Consider the following 12868-nt stretch of genomic DNA (forward strand, 5'->3'; position numbering starts at 1 on the left):
GAGTTAAATGTTTTGGCAAAAAGCAAGTTTTCGTGTGAATTTATAACTTTAATAGAGTTCAGTGTTAAGTTTCCCTCTATTACTTACCAAATGAATGAAACAAAAAAAGGAAAATCAAATCAGAATCAAAGGATACAAACACAAAAGATAAGGGTGCAGAACAGTTTAGCAGCACTTGATCATTAACAGATTTAACAATTATAAAGTGATCAATTCAATAGGATTTACAGGAATTATAACAGTGACTGAATTTTAGATTTATGCTAACAACATTCATACATAATCAAGTCACACACATGCACACAGGCAAAGAAATGTATACATCTATATCTACCTGTGTCCTTCCACAGGAAATAATTTTACCTTGTATTAAAAACTGCCACATACCCTGCCATAGTGTCTTAATCACATCTGAAAAATCCAAGCTTGAATCTCTTACTGTGTGCTCCTATATCTCAATATTCTTGGATGCCTGTGTAGAAATAGTGGTTTTTTGGGTCAGTGAATATCTGCTTCACTGTGTTCTGTGCTCAGAGCCTTCTCAGACAAGCCTGGCCTTTGAGGCTGCTCTCAGGGATGATCTGGAAAAGTGTGGTTGCTGTGGCTGTGAAGGTGGACAAACACCTACCCCTTCCATTTTCTCCCCAGCACAGCCTTGCAACTCTGGAGTCAAACACCTTTCAGGCATCATCCTCACAGCTAGAAATTGTTGCCAGCTTCCAAGGTAGGGAGCACAGCTTTGCCAGCAAGTGCTCCAGCAGCATGTGGAGTCTGCCAGTGCCAGCTGAGACTCCCAAATGTGCTTCCTAGCAGCTGAGCTCTCAGTGCCAGCTGACTCCAGAGGGGGAAAGCAGTCAAACAAACACTCAGAGGAGGCTAAGAGGGTGGAATACAAAACTGAGCACAAGTTTAAGCAGTGTATTAAACAGTCTGTCAGCCAAGATTTCAAATGTCTTCCCTGCATCATGGCAAGGATCTTCTGCTCCTGCAAGTAACTCCAAAGCACACACAGGCAGAGTAATGTGTGCTTTATTTATTGCATGCACTTATTCCTTCCTCTTTATGCATCTGGGAATCTGGGCTTTGAAAGTAAAAGCATAGAGTCATGAGGTGATTGTTTTGCATTCTTTTAAAGCTCATGCCAGGTGCAAGCAAGAAAAGGAGATAAATTAGCTGTGTACTTCTTGCAAGACCTAAAGAAGCCAGTGCATCCTTCACTGAGCTCAGCATGCCAGGTACTCCTATCCACTGTGTGTAAGAGTTACCAGACACCTGCAAAAGAGCAAGATAGGCAGCAGGGATGATAAAGTGCAGGGAATTGGGAATGGCTTTGCACAGCACACAAAATAGCCAGAAAGGTTCCAAAACCCATAAAACTGAATTTGACTTTGGAAGACTGATAACAGAACACAGCTCTGTCAAAATGATAAGGCAGAATGAGAAAGAGAAACTGGTCAGTGTATTTTAGCAGCATTTGCAAAATGCACTTCCTTCAAACTGCACAGGCATTTGGTTTCACCTAGAAAACAAACACCAGCAATTATGGTCATCTGCTCTCTTCTCCTTCCTAAGCTGAAACTCTACTCTGAAAATTGACTTAGTGTCACAAATGACAGAGCTGGCATTAGGAATATCAATCAGGTGACCAGAGAAAAAAGAGGGAATTTTACATCTATGCATAAGTGCTGTGCCTTCTCAGGAGCAGATAAGGATACTTTATGGAAGAGTATAACAAATGTACACCTCCAAGGAAAACACTTTTGCTCCCTTTACCAGTGGAAAAGCCAATGCTGTTAAAAAATTTAATTGGTAACCCAACATTCAATGTGAAAGAGTAATTATTTTTTCAAAGAAAATTTCCACTGAAATGGAGTTATAGGTTCTTCTTAATTATATTCTATTATAAAGTGGAAAAAAAAAGAAAAAATCAGTAATTCTGTGCCCTGGATCTATTTGAAGGAACTAGAACCTACTGTTTTATATCTCACCACATCTGAATAAGGGACATAAAATAGGTAAATTAAGACAAGGATTACAGCACAAAGGATAAGGAGTCTTCCTCAAATAATAGGGAAAACTTGAGGCTGAAAACTAGCCCTAGGAAATCTGACTCTCCTTACTATATTGTAAGAAAGGTAGGCAAAGAGAGCTGAAAGATTGCATTGCCTAACTTAATTATATGTTAAAAGAAAAAAGTTATTTATTTTGTACATTTCCTTGTAGTAGTATGTTAGGTTGATTGAAAGAATGACAAATGTCTCCAGTGCTGCCAGTGCTTATAATTCTGCTCTGAATTCAGTTCTCTACAGTGTTTTTCTTAAACATGCAGTTTCTGGAGCCATGTAATGACATGAAAATTACAGCAACAAAAATGACTTAATAGTTACCCAGGATAGCAAACACAAACTGGAAAGACTCAGAAACCAGATGGCTCATAAATATGTCTAATTTGATGATTTTTAACCCTATCTGTAAAACCTGAGCTTGGAGAATTTAAAAACCAGGAAAACTGTGCTTGCTATACGTTTTCCCCTTGCAAATCTCAGAAATACTATGCAAAAGTACTTTGGCCAGCTTTATTTCTTACCCCTTCATGTATTTGTGTCACAAAAAATGAAAAGACATGCTGAAGAATATTCTTGTATGTAGCTGATGTTTCTTTAAATGTTCATGGGACCACTTCTGTATATGCTAGAGAGTATAAAATATTTTGTGCATAAAACTTAAGCCTGAGTTCAAAACTTTTTTTACTGTCTTCCTTTAAGATGATAAATGTAACCCCCCACTCTCCACCTTCAGAACAGATTCAATCCTACCTCTAAAGGTTTAGGAGCACCTCCTCTTAACAACACTCTGTACATGGTATGGGTCAAAGTTGAAAACAGACTGCTTTGTCTGAAGGGCTAAAGGGGAGACTTGAACACCACACAGTATCATAGTGTATCTCTTACTCCCAGCACCACAGCATCAAGGATAGGATTCAGACTATCAGCCCAAATTTGTCCTCCAAAACTGTTACAAGTTCTGTTAACTGTATGCAAAAAACCTAACACATTCCAAAAATAAGAAGCTGTCAAAACCAGAAATAAATGACAGCTAAACTAAATATTTTTCTAGTTATTAAAATGGGATTGTAGGTGTTTTCACAGTAGTACAAATTCACAAAGCAGTTGCCAGCTCACTGACACGGAGCTGACAAGGCTGGGATTGAGCACTTGCTCCCTAGAAGAGATAGGAGAGCAGGCATCCCTAAGCTACACCAGGGTGTATTCACAGGGTATGAACTTGGGTGTCTAATCCTACAGGCTGGCTTCACAAGATGCTAGCTCCAGTCTATAGGGAGAGATTTAGAAAAAACCCCAGCAGACTAAGAGATTCCCAGAACAATTCCCTCTGCCCCAGCCAGCCTTCCTTTTGACCCCTGTGAGACTGATCCCCTTCTTGTCCATGTTCAGCAATCACCATATCCTCAGTTGTACCTAACACAAGCTGAAAAGGGTCACATCGTAACTGAGACATTAAAATTATGTACACACCAAGAAAGCTGGCTTTTATCCTAGATTAATCAAAGCACCCCTGCAGTACAGACACAGCTGAGATGAGACCATACTACCACTTGGGGGGTTGCCTAGAAAGGTTGAGATGGGTATGCAAGCTGGAGACACAAGCTAAACATCACCCAGATGTTGACCTCCATGTTCTCTCAGTCTCAAGAGTCCTAAGAAACCAGCACTTCGATCACTTCTATCTCTGAAATTCTGCATTTACTTGTGTTTTGGCTGGTTTTGGCTGGGGCAGAGTTAATTTTCTTCACAGCAGCTGGTACAGGGCTGTATTTTGGAGCAGTGCTGAACACAGGGTTGTTAATATGGAGATGGTTTTGGTTTTTGCTCAGCAGGAGTCACACAGAGCTGAAGCCTTTTCTGCTTTCCATGCTGCCATGGTGGTGAGGGGACTGGGAGTGCATGGGAAACTGGTGACCCCAGCTGACCAAAGGGATATTCCAGACCTTATGGCATCATGCTCAGCATATAAAGTGGGAGGAAGAAAAAGTAAGTGGGAGATGTTTGGAGGGATGATGTTTATCTTCCCAAGTAAGCCTTACATGTGATGGGGCCCTGCTCTCCTGGAGATGGGTGAGCACCTGTCTGCCTTTGGGAAATACAGCACAAATTCCTTGCTTTGTTTTCTTTCTGTGCACAGCTTTTGTTTTCTCTGTCAAGCTGTCTTCATCCCAAGCCATGAGTTTTCCTACTTCCACCCTTCTGATTCTCTCCCCACTCCAGCTGGTGGTGGAGTGAGTGATTGGCTGCATGGGGCTTTTTAGTGGGTAGGATTAAACTACAACAACTTGATATATAAGTTATCCCTCACTTTTCTCAGTGGATGAATATCAGTAAAAGTATTAATTGGGATGTTGCTTCTCATCAATCCTTCAGCCACAAAACGATTCCTACCAGTAATAAAATAACTTCTCCAGTTTACGTATACCTGAGTAAAAAGTGACTGTAATTTCTTCTGATACTTAATTAAAAAATAAATATTGGCTAGATTTACCAAAGCTGATTACCTGTGAACTCACATGCAGCACAAATCCCTGGAAAATGGTAATCTCTACATAAAGAAGGTAATTAAAATGTTATCACACAAAATCACAAGCAACTCCTGAGTTTAAAACAAAGGGGTTTTCCACATATTTTTCCTTTCATTAATTCCCACACACACACATATATACAGGGGAAGGCACATAAGAGAGGGAAAAAATTGTGTGGGAAATAAGACAGTAAGAAATAAAAAAACCTATGCCTTGTCCAAAATTTAGCTAATAAAAAATGAAAACTGCTTTTGGAAGGGAAGCTAAATGCTTGTGTCTTGTCAGACCAACATAGCACGGACCTAAATGAGGTGAAAAGAGCTAGATCTGCATACATCTCCCAGTTTTCTATCCCTCTGAATAGCTGGAACACAAGCTCTTTTAACATGGCTAAATAAAGCCCATCTTGGTGTTTACTCACCTTGTTTTTCTTATCATTAATTCACAAGTTTATTTTTTGCAAATTTTACTGACTTTTGTCTCTAGGACTGCAACAGACTGACAAACACAATGTCAAACTCTGGGAAAGTCTAAAGTCTTCTAGGAATGTGATAGATCTTGAAGGGCCAGGAGGTACGTGGGACTTCAGGAAAGTTGAAAAAAATTAGTGATAGTGAGGACTCTGCTATCAGGGCTTTAAAAACTCATCAAGTCCAGTGTCTCACTAAGCTCTAGGCTGAACTGCATGGGGTTAAAGAAAGCTTCCTTCAGAGGTTTTAAATACTCTTTGGGTTCCTGCAGTGACTATAAACACAGAAAATGCTCCTGTTGTGAACTACATACTTTAAAAGTGTTACTCATGTAAAGAGATCTGAACTCCAGCACAGTACACATCAAAATGTCACAGAGAAAACTCTAAAAAACATGTTAAAAACCACGGAAATTTTAAGCAGCCATGCTTTTCTGTGATTCTATTTGCTGAAGTCAAAGTAATAAATAGGTCTTTAATCACTCAGAACTTGGTAGGAAAAAAATATGAACAGCAAATACTTGGAAAATTTAAACTGCAGTTAAATAAAACAACAGAAAACAGAAAATTTGAAAAAAAAACAAGACACCCAAGGTATTACAAGAGTCTATGCATAATCATCTCTTCTCCTTACATTGTCTAAAATATTAGTCAAGGCACATGGTTCTGCAAAACCACCAAATTAATTATCTAGTGAAGAAAAGCCATTTTTCAGTTCTGTTCCAGAGTGAATTCAGCTTTGCCTGAGGTTGCTTGAGTTCAGGCTGACAGCTGCTAACCCTTCTTTTGGTAATCCAAAACCACACTGGCTGGGCTCCCCGTCTCCATTGGAACAGAATTCCTCCATCCTGCTTCACCACCCAGCCCTGGCCACCTCCTGTCCTCTCTGTGCATCCCCACAATTTCCTCTGCCTCCCTAAGGAGAGCAGAGCAGATATGGGGAGGCAGAGCTACAAGGGGAAGGCACGAGCAGAGCTCACCCTCAGCAGATAGAAAAAGGTCTTGGTCCCAGCAGCAGAGCCACTCAAAACATCCCTGCAGGGAACCTGGTGCTTCCAGCAGCACCTCTGATGTGAAAATCGTGATTCCAGAGAACCAGTAACCTGCCTGGTTCCATTCCCACTGAAGTCCCAACCTGATGGTCAGCTCTGCTTCAAGGCAGGAAAGAACTTGCAGTTTGGGTCTCTACTGGCTCCTGGATAGCACAAAAACTCTTCACCACAACAATGAAGGAATAGATGCTTCTCACCTCTTGTACTTAATTCTGTGCAACAGAACACCATCACATCCTTCCATGTCACTCACTACTGTCACTCTCAGTTACTTTATTACTCATATATTTTTAATATATAAATATGTATCACCACAAACATAGACAGAGAGGAGAGGTGTGGATGCTCTAACTCCAGAAAGTTTGGCTGTTTATGCCCTCAAACACATGCTGTGCTACAAACTGGGAAAAAAAAAACCCAACTGAGCAACTGAAATACATGAATAAATGCATCATTCTTGGCTGATAAGCCAAAGCTTATGGGATTTCAGATACCAATTAGCTGAAAATCTGTGATGTCTTATTAAAATACATGGTTCTCCCATTAGACAGGGCAAAAGTTCATTTGAATTGCAAGAATAAATCTGTGATTTGTGAAAAGACTTCAGCGTGAAATTCTATATGATAATTCCGTATTTCACTCTCATTCTTGACTAACTCTGATGAAGCTGCTGTACCATAGGTTTTTAAATTCAATCAGTGCTGATGTCAGGGATGTTTATACTTTCACAGAAGATAGAATAGAATACCTCAGTTGGAAGGGGTCTACAACAACCATATAGTCAAAATGTCTAAAATAAATATAAAACTGGCTGGAAATCTTAAGAAGTTTTTCACCAACAAGTGGAGAATTTTGTAGTTTCATGTTTTAACAGCCAGCTTTGTGTTAAAGAGAACATATAGAAAGCCAACCTGAAATTCTCCTAAAAAAACAACATTTGGCCTGTGACTGAACATCTCACTGAGATTCTGAGCTCTTTTTACTCAGCACATACAGAAGAGTTGCTTTTCCTAGGTAAGGAAGACTGGAATGCCACCTCTGTTTCCTTTTATGTCATTTCCCTCTGATTCCATTTCTCCTTGTGCTGGTATGACACAGCTGGGAGAAGCCACAACTTGGAGGTAACATCACCTTGAGGAAAGCTCTCAGGAACAGCACACCTGAGGGAAGCAGTGCTTCAGTGATACTCTGCCACCTGTCTGGAAGCTGTAATCCTTTAAGCACTGCAGAGGTCTGGAGAGGTCCTGACACAGCATTTGCTGAATTGCAAAGGTTCTACACCTTGGCTTCCCTCTTGTGCACACAGCAGAAAAAGGCAGGAACCTGGCATTGCCCAGGCACAGGCCCTCCATAACCTAGTGGTGCTGAAGGAGTCACAACTTGAAACAAAGGCTCTACATGTTCCTCCTGCAGCACACAGCACACCAATGTGGTCTGTCACCACTCCCACAATGGAGCTGCTCTCCCTGTGCACTCAGAGCTCATCTGTCAGCTACAAGTCACCTCTCACCAAACACCACAATGCTCCCCTTTTCCAACTGGCCTGCTCTCCTACCTGCCATGGGTTTCATCTTTGTGCATGTTGTGTGCAGGCTACATCAAAGCACTGGGCTTGTTACATGCCAGTAGAGGAGAGAAGCAGAGGAGCAATTATAATGGAATGGGAGGAAGAGGAATTGCAAGAGGAAGGACTGATGCTGAGAGGCAGGAAAAGACTATAAGCCTGATCCAATTAATTAACATAATTAATGTCATTATTTTCCTCCTCTGATTTAAGGATTCAATACAGGAATCATGCTTACTCGTAGGAGTCTCAGATAAAATCTCCAGATACAGAAGGCAAGATGCTGCATGGCTGTAACTGTATTCCCGTAGACATCCATCATTTTATGCTAACCATGAGCCCTGTGGGTTCCTCCTCTCCATTTATTTCTGCAAGGAGCTCACCTGCTTCTCCTCTCAGCTGCTGCTTTGCGTTTCTGCTTTTACTAAAGGTTTGAAAAAAGTTATTTTTTTTTCTTTTATTTCTGAGGAATTTGATCCAATACCAAGCTACAAACAGTACCAGTCACTGTCTGCATGTAGAGTAATGAGCATCAGCCTAAGGGAAACTACCTGCATGCACAAATCTACAAACTGCGGTGTGGTATCATAAAATAACCAGGCAGTTTTAATACTAAATTTTCCAAGTTATTGACAAGCCCAAAGAAATTTTTAAAAAATCAAAACAAACAAAAAACTGTCACAGGTCAACCTAAAAATCTTCAGGATCAAGAGCTTCGTAAAATTGCAAAGACCAACACATTTCAGGGCATGTTGGACTAGAACAGTTCATGTCAAAACTAAACATTTGATATTAAATCACGTTTTATGCTTTTTGAATAAATATTTCTGAATGCAAGGCTTTTCTGAACAAAAGCTGGAAATTAAAAAAAAAATAATTAAACTTGTAGATTTACTTGAATGTCTGAGTATGAACTAACTGGTACATACACAAAGCAAATGATCACTTCATGAAGCATCTTGGTGTCACACACCAGCAGTTTGCACTAAAATTAATTCAAGATGAAAATTTCTCTCCAGTCTTGTCACAGATATCACAGATGCTGTTCTACACACCAGCACAGCCAGCATGCACTCCTTCACTTACACCAGCAGGCTGAAGACAGGGACCCTCCTGTGGATCCGTTTGGGACTCTGGGGAGTAGGAGAGGAATGCTTTTGGAACTCCACTGGAGTGAGGCATCCTTTCCTCCAGCCTTGATCTCATGGACTAATTAGAAACTGTGCAGCTATATAGCATGGATAGAAAGATGATGTCTTCTATGGCTGCTCATAAGACATTGACTTCAGCTGTAAAGTAACAGTGTACATTACTCAGGCTCACTACCTGATTTCTACCTCCTCAAACTTAGTCCTCCCTCCTGATGCAGTTTAGAAATCCCTGGTGTTTGTCTGCATGTGCTCCCTTACTGTGGGATTCCCATAAATTTATTATATCCTTTTCCATTGTATTTCAATGAGCCCTCAACTTTGTAATGTCTAGGACTTCAAAAGAACTGTCCTGTTTTCATTTCAAGGCATCCACCCAATATTTGACTTTCAGTGACAGCCATAGTGCCTTGAAATGGATATTCAGACTAGGCACAGTATATGGAGACATGCTGACATTTGCACAATAAAGGACTCAAAAGACAGATTTCAAGGATCATTCAATGTTCTTCTGGTTGGAACCATTTAAGTAAAATCACTACTGTGCCTGTGTGCTGTGTCCTGCACATGTGGACTGACTAAACTTCAGCCAAATTATATTCCTTCTATAAAACTCAGTCCTGAGAGACAGATAAATCCAGGAAGGGAAACAAAATGTTTGGAGCTTCTGAAAAATGTTTGTTAGACAGATGCAAGCATCCAGGAATGGGGTGTTCATCACTGCCATGCTGATATACCATTCCACAAACAAAAATCTGGCTGTCTTACTCCTAAACCTGCCATCAACCTTCCTATGCTTAGAAAGGATTCAACAAAACCCCAAACCATAACTATTCACCAGGCTGGAATTAAACCTAAGTAACACTATTCTGTGATGGCTGCACTGCAAGCATTGGAAGGGACTGTAAAGAAATCCTGACAAAGTGCCTCTACTAATATTATCTCATGGACTGTGGTTTTACTCCATAGCTAAACTCTGAGCAATGACATAAACATGACCACACGTTTGGAAAGGTGTTTGAGGTTTGCTCAGGATGTACACTGTGCTGTAATTTTGCAGATTGTTTGCTCTCCACATTCAAAGGCAAGGGTATGACATCCAGCCAAGCACAGCCTGGTTTCTCACAGAAGAAAAAAGGACTGACCTACTCACTCCCTTACCAAGCTCAAGTAATCAAAAGAAAATAATCCAATATGAAGGCTCAAAGTAATACTGCTGCTTAAAATAAAAAGAAAATTCTCCCAGACATTCATCTGGTGGCTTTTTCCACCTTCTTCCTGACCACCTGCTGAGACCTGAGGCTACTGTGCAACCTCAGCCTCCAAAAGACTGTGAAGTTGCTTTGACACTGAACAATGCATACCTGTGGACTGACTCCTTTCCTGGTTTTGTTACCTTTGCTTTGCTGGTTCTTTTTCAGAGGGTTTTCTCTTGCTGTCATTCTCTACAATTTTCTCATGTCTCTTAGTTTTTGCACCAAGAGGAGTTGTGACATCCTCCAGTGTTCCAATGTGCCAAAAAATTCGGTGGATGGGAACTCTGAAATCATCCTTTTATGATGGAGCTCATTAGAAATATGTATGCCAGCCAGGAAAATAAAAGAGAGAGAAGGCGACCTGCAAATTCCTTCATCGCTCAGACCTAGGGCTTTCCAAATAAAGAAGGAAATGTAAAGCCACTCCAAGAATATGCTCCAGTAAAAATTGTACAGTGGAAATGCAAGAGGTTTTTAAACTAATTGAGTATGGAGCCTGAGAGCTGACCACAATAGCCCCCACAGTGTGGAAAGCAGCCCCCATGTGAAGACTGTGACAGCAGCTACATAGTTAAATGCTCGTGCATTGAAGTCTCCCCTGGGTGATTGAGATTATTTTTGGCAGAAGATTGAACAGGGATTGTAAAATGTAAGTTTATTTTCATTTAGCTCTTTACTTACTCTCTCTGTAACACACCCTGTTTTAATCTCTTTCCTGATACAGACATGCTTCACATCACAGACTTGGATACACAGCAAATATAATTATTATTCCATACATTAACCTTACTTGCATGTTGCAAGCCACTCCACCAAAAACACTGGGAAGATATTCAGCAATTCTTGATGAGACCACATGCCATGAAGGCTGAGGCTTTAGGGACATACAGCTCTGATTGCACGAGGTACACTTGTCCTGGGACCCTCTGGCAGTAGAACAACCTCCTTCCTCCCAGCAGAAACAGGACAGAAAAAGCATGAAATTGAAAAACTCTGTGCTATGCCTTGGCATACAACTGTATATAGAACTAAATTATAAAACCTGCTTAGAAATTGATGTCCCAGAGTGTCTTCATATAAAAGTAAGTATATACAAGTTCATCATTTAGCCAGTGAGGAAGTGCACTGCCCTAGCAAGAGCTGGCTGTGGTGCCCAACAACCTGTGTGCCTTTCCTCCTGTGCCTGGAAGTTACATGATCTGCTACACTGAGAAGTACAAAGCGTCTCCTGATCCTGTCTGAGGGTCACGTTGTAGTCACTGTATCTACACTGGGGGTACCACTGTAACTGCAGCTCTCTGGGAAGTTCAGCGTGTCCTGATAGAGGCTTTTCTTTTCTAACATTCCTAACAAACTTGCTTGCCACTCTGCACGTATAGTAAATGTGTCCCACTCCTACCTTTCTCTCCCATCATTGGCTGCATGCATGCTGCCACCTCCCAACTTCTCTCCCATTCCTGCAGCTTCCCTCCCAACATCTCTTTTCTCTCCTACTGCCACTTCTTTTCTTTTGCTGTACTTCAGAACCAAAGCTGACAGCGACAAACTGAGCAGCACAAAGATTCCTTCCAAAACTTAGCCTGAGAACCACTTTCTAGGTGGGAGCTCAATACTTACTCCTCTCTTTATCAGTGTCCCTCATCTCTCTGCTTAGACAAAGCATCCTCTCCAAACTACACCTTTTCCTGTAACCAACCTTCACTACTCCTGGAGTTACCCCCCTCTCCAAAACAGCCCCAAAGGAAACAATCCAGCAGCCAGAGAAGCAAATATCCCAGGGTATAGCTGTTAGTTTCATGCCAAACCCTTGTACAAGGACTGCCGGCATCCAGCCTCAGAGCCTCGACAGCAGTTTTTCTAAAACTACAGATCGCCTATTCATTCCACCAAGCAAAATTTACTTACAATCAAGATTTATTTTCCCGCTTATCACCCACTTCGCAAATGTCTCATGCCAGTACTTTCAATCCCCATCCCCCCTGGTTTTAAAGAAGGGGAAGGGGCGATGAAATAAGTATTATCCTCTGGGTAGAAGAGGGACTCTGCAGCATCAGGAGAGGAGAGGGAAGGGGCAGAAGTGGCTTACCCGCTGCGGTGAGGCTCAGCAGGAGCTGTGGCAGCGGGCTCATGGCTCTGCGGGCTCGGCTGCTCCTGTCGGCTGCGCCGGGGACGCGCCCGGCTCCTCCTGCCGCTCCGCTGGAGCTCCGAGCCGCGCTCGGGCTCCTGCTGCCTCGCAGGAAAATTCCCACCTCCTGCTCGGGAAGGCTCCTACGGGTCCTAGAGCCACCCTCCCTTCCTTGCCTCCTCCTCCTCCTCCCGTTTTGCATACCGCTCCTGCACCATCAGCAAATTCTCAAGGCAGTTGCTTCAGACATGAGCAGATCCATCTATAAATTTTCAGGCATTAGTATTCACTAGGACAAGATGAATTCATAGTCTTACTGGGTTGTTCCCCTCTCTCATTCTTCCCTTGCAGCTGGCCCAATGACACACAGGAGATTCATGCACCCCCTGGACTAAACTCAGCTCGTATTTAATATGATAGAGAGGATCCCCACGGACTGGAGGTGTGCTCACTGACTGCCCTGAAAGAGAAATTTATCTTTTTACAAAGCCTAAATTCCCACCTTCCTTCCCTTAACGTCACTTATAACCACTTATCTCCTGAGCAAGCCTCTGTTGGAGACACAGGAAGGAGATGCAGCAAAGTGAAGATTCTCCTCCTGAGGGCTTGGACATTCGCTCTCTAAACACTTTGAACTCTGTTTTCTTCTGGTCCACCAGC

At 41.9% G+C, this 12868-nt stretch overlaps 1 protein-coding gene across 1 annotated transcript in view; it reads right to left on the minus strand.

The window, feature by feature from the left end:
- The window catches only part of LTK (leukocyte receptor tyrosine kinase), a 90766-nt gene extending 78502 nt beyond the window's left edge, over positions 1–12264 (minus strand). Inside the window, exon 1 of the mRNA XM_056493084.1 lies at positions 12170–12264. Within this exon, the coding sequence (XP_056349059.1) occupies positions 12170–12212 (43 nt within the window). The 5' untranslated portion in view covers positions 12213–12264. The remainder of the gene's footprint in view (positions 1–12169) is intronic.
- Positions 12265–12868: the final 604 nt, after the last annotated feature.

The sequence above is a fragment of the Oenanthe melanoleuca genome, chromosome 5 (genome assembly GCF_029582105.1).
Source record: "Oenanthe melanoleuca isolate GR-GAL-2019-014 chromosome 5, OMel1.0, whole genome shotgun sequence".
Classification (NCBI taxonomy): domain Eukaryota; kingdom Metazoa; phylum Chordata; class Aves; order Passeriformes; family Muscicapidae; genus Oenanthe; species Oenanthe melanoleuca.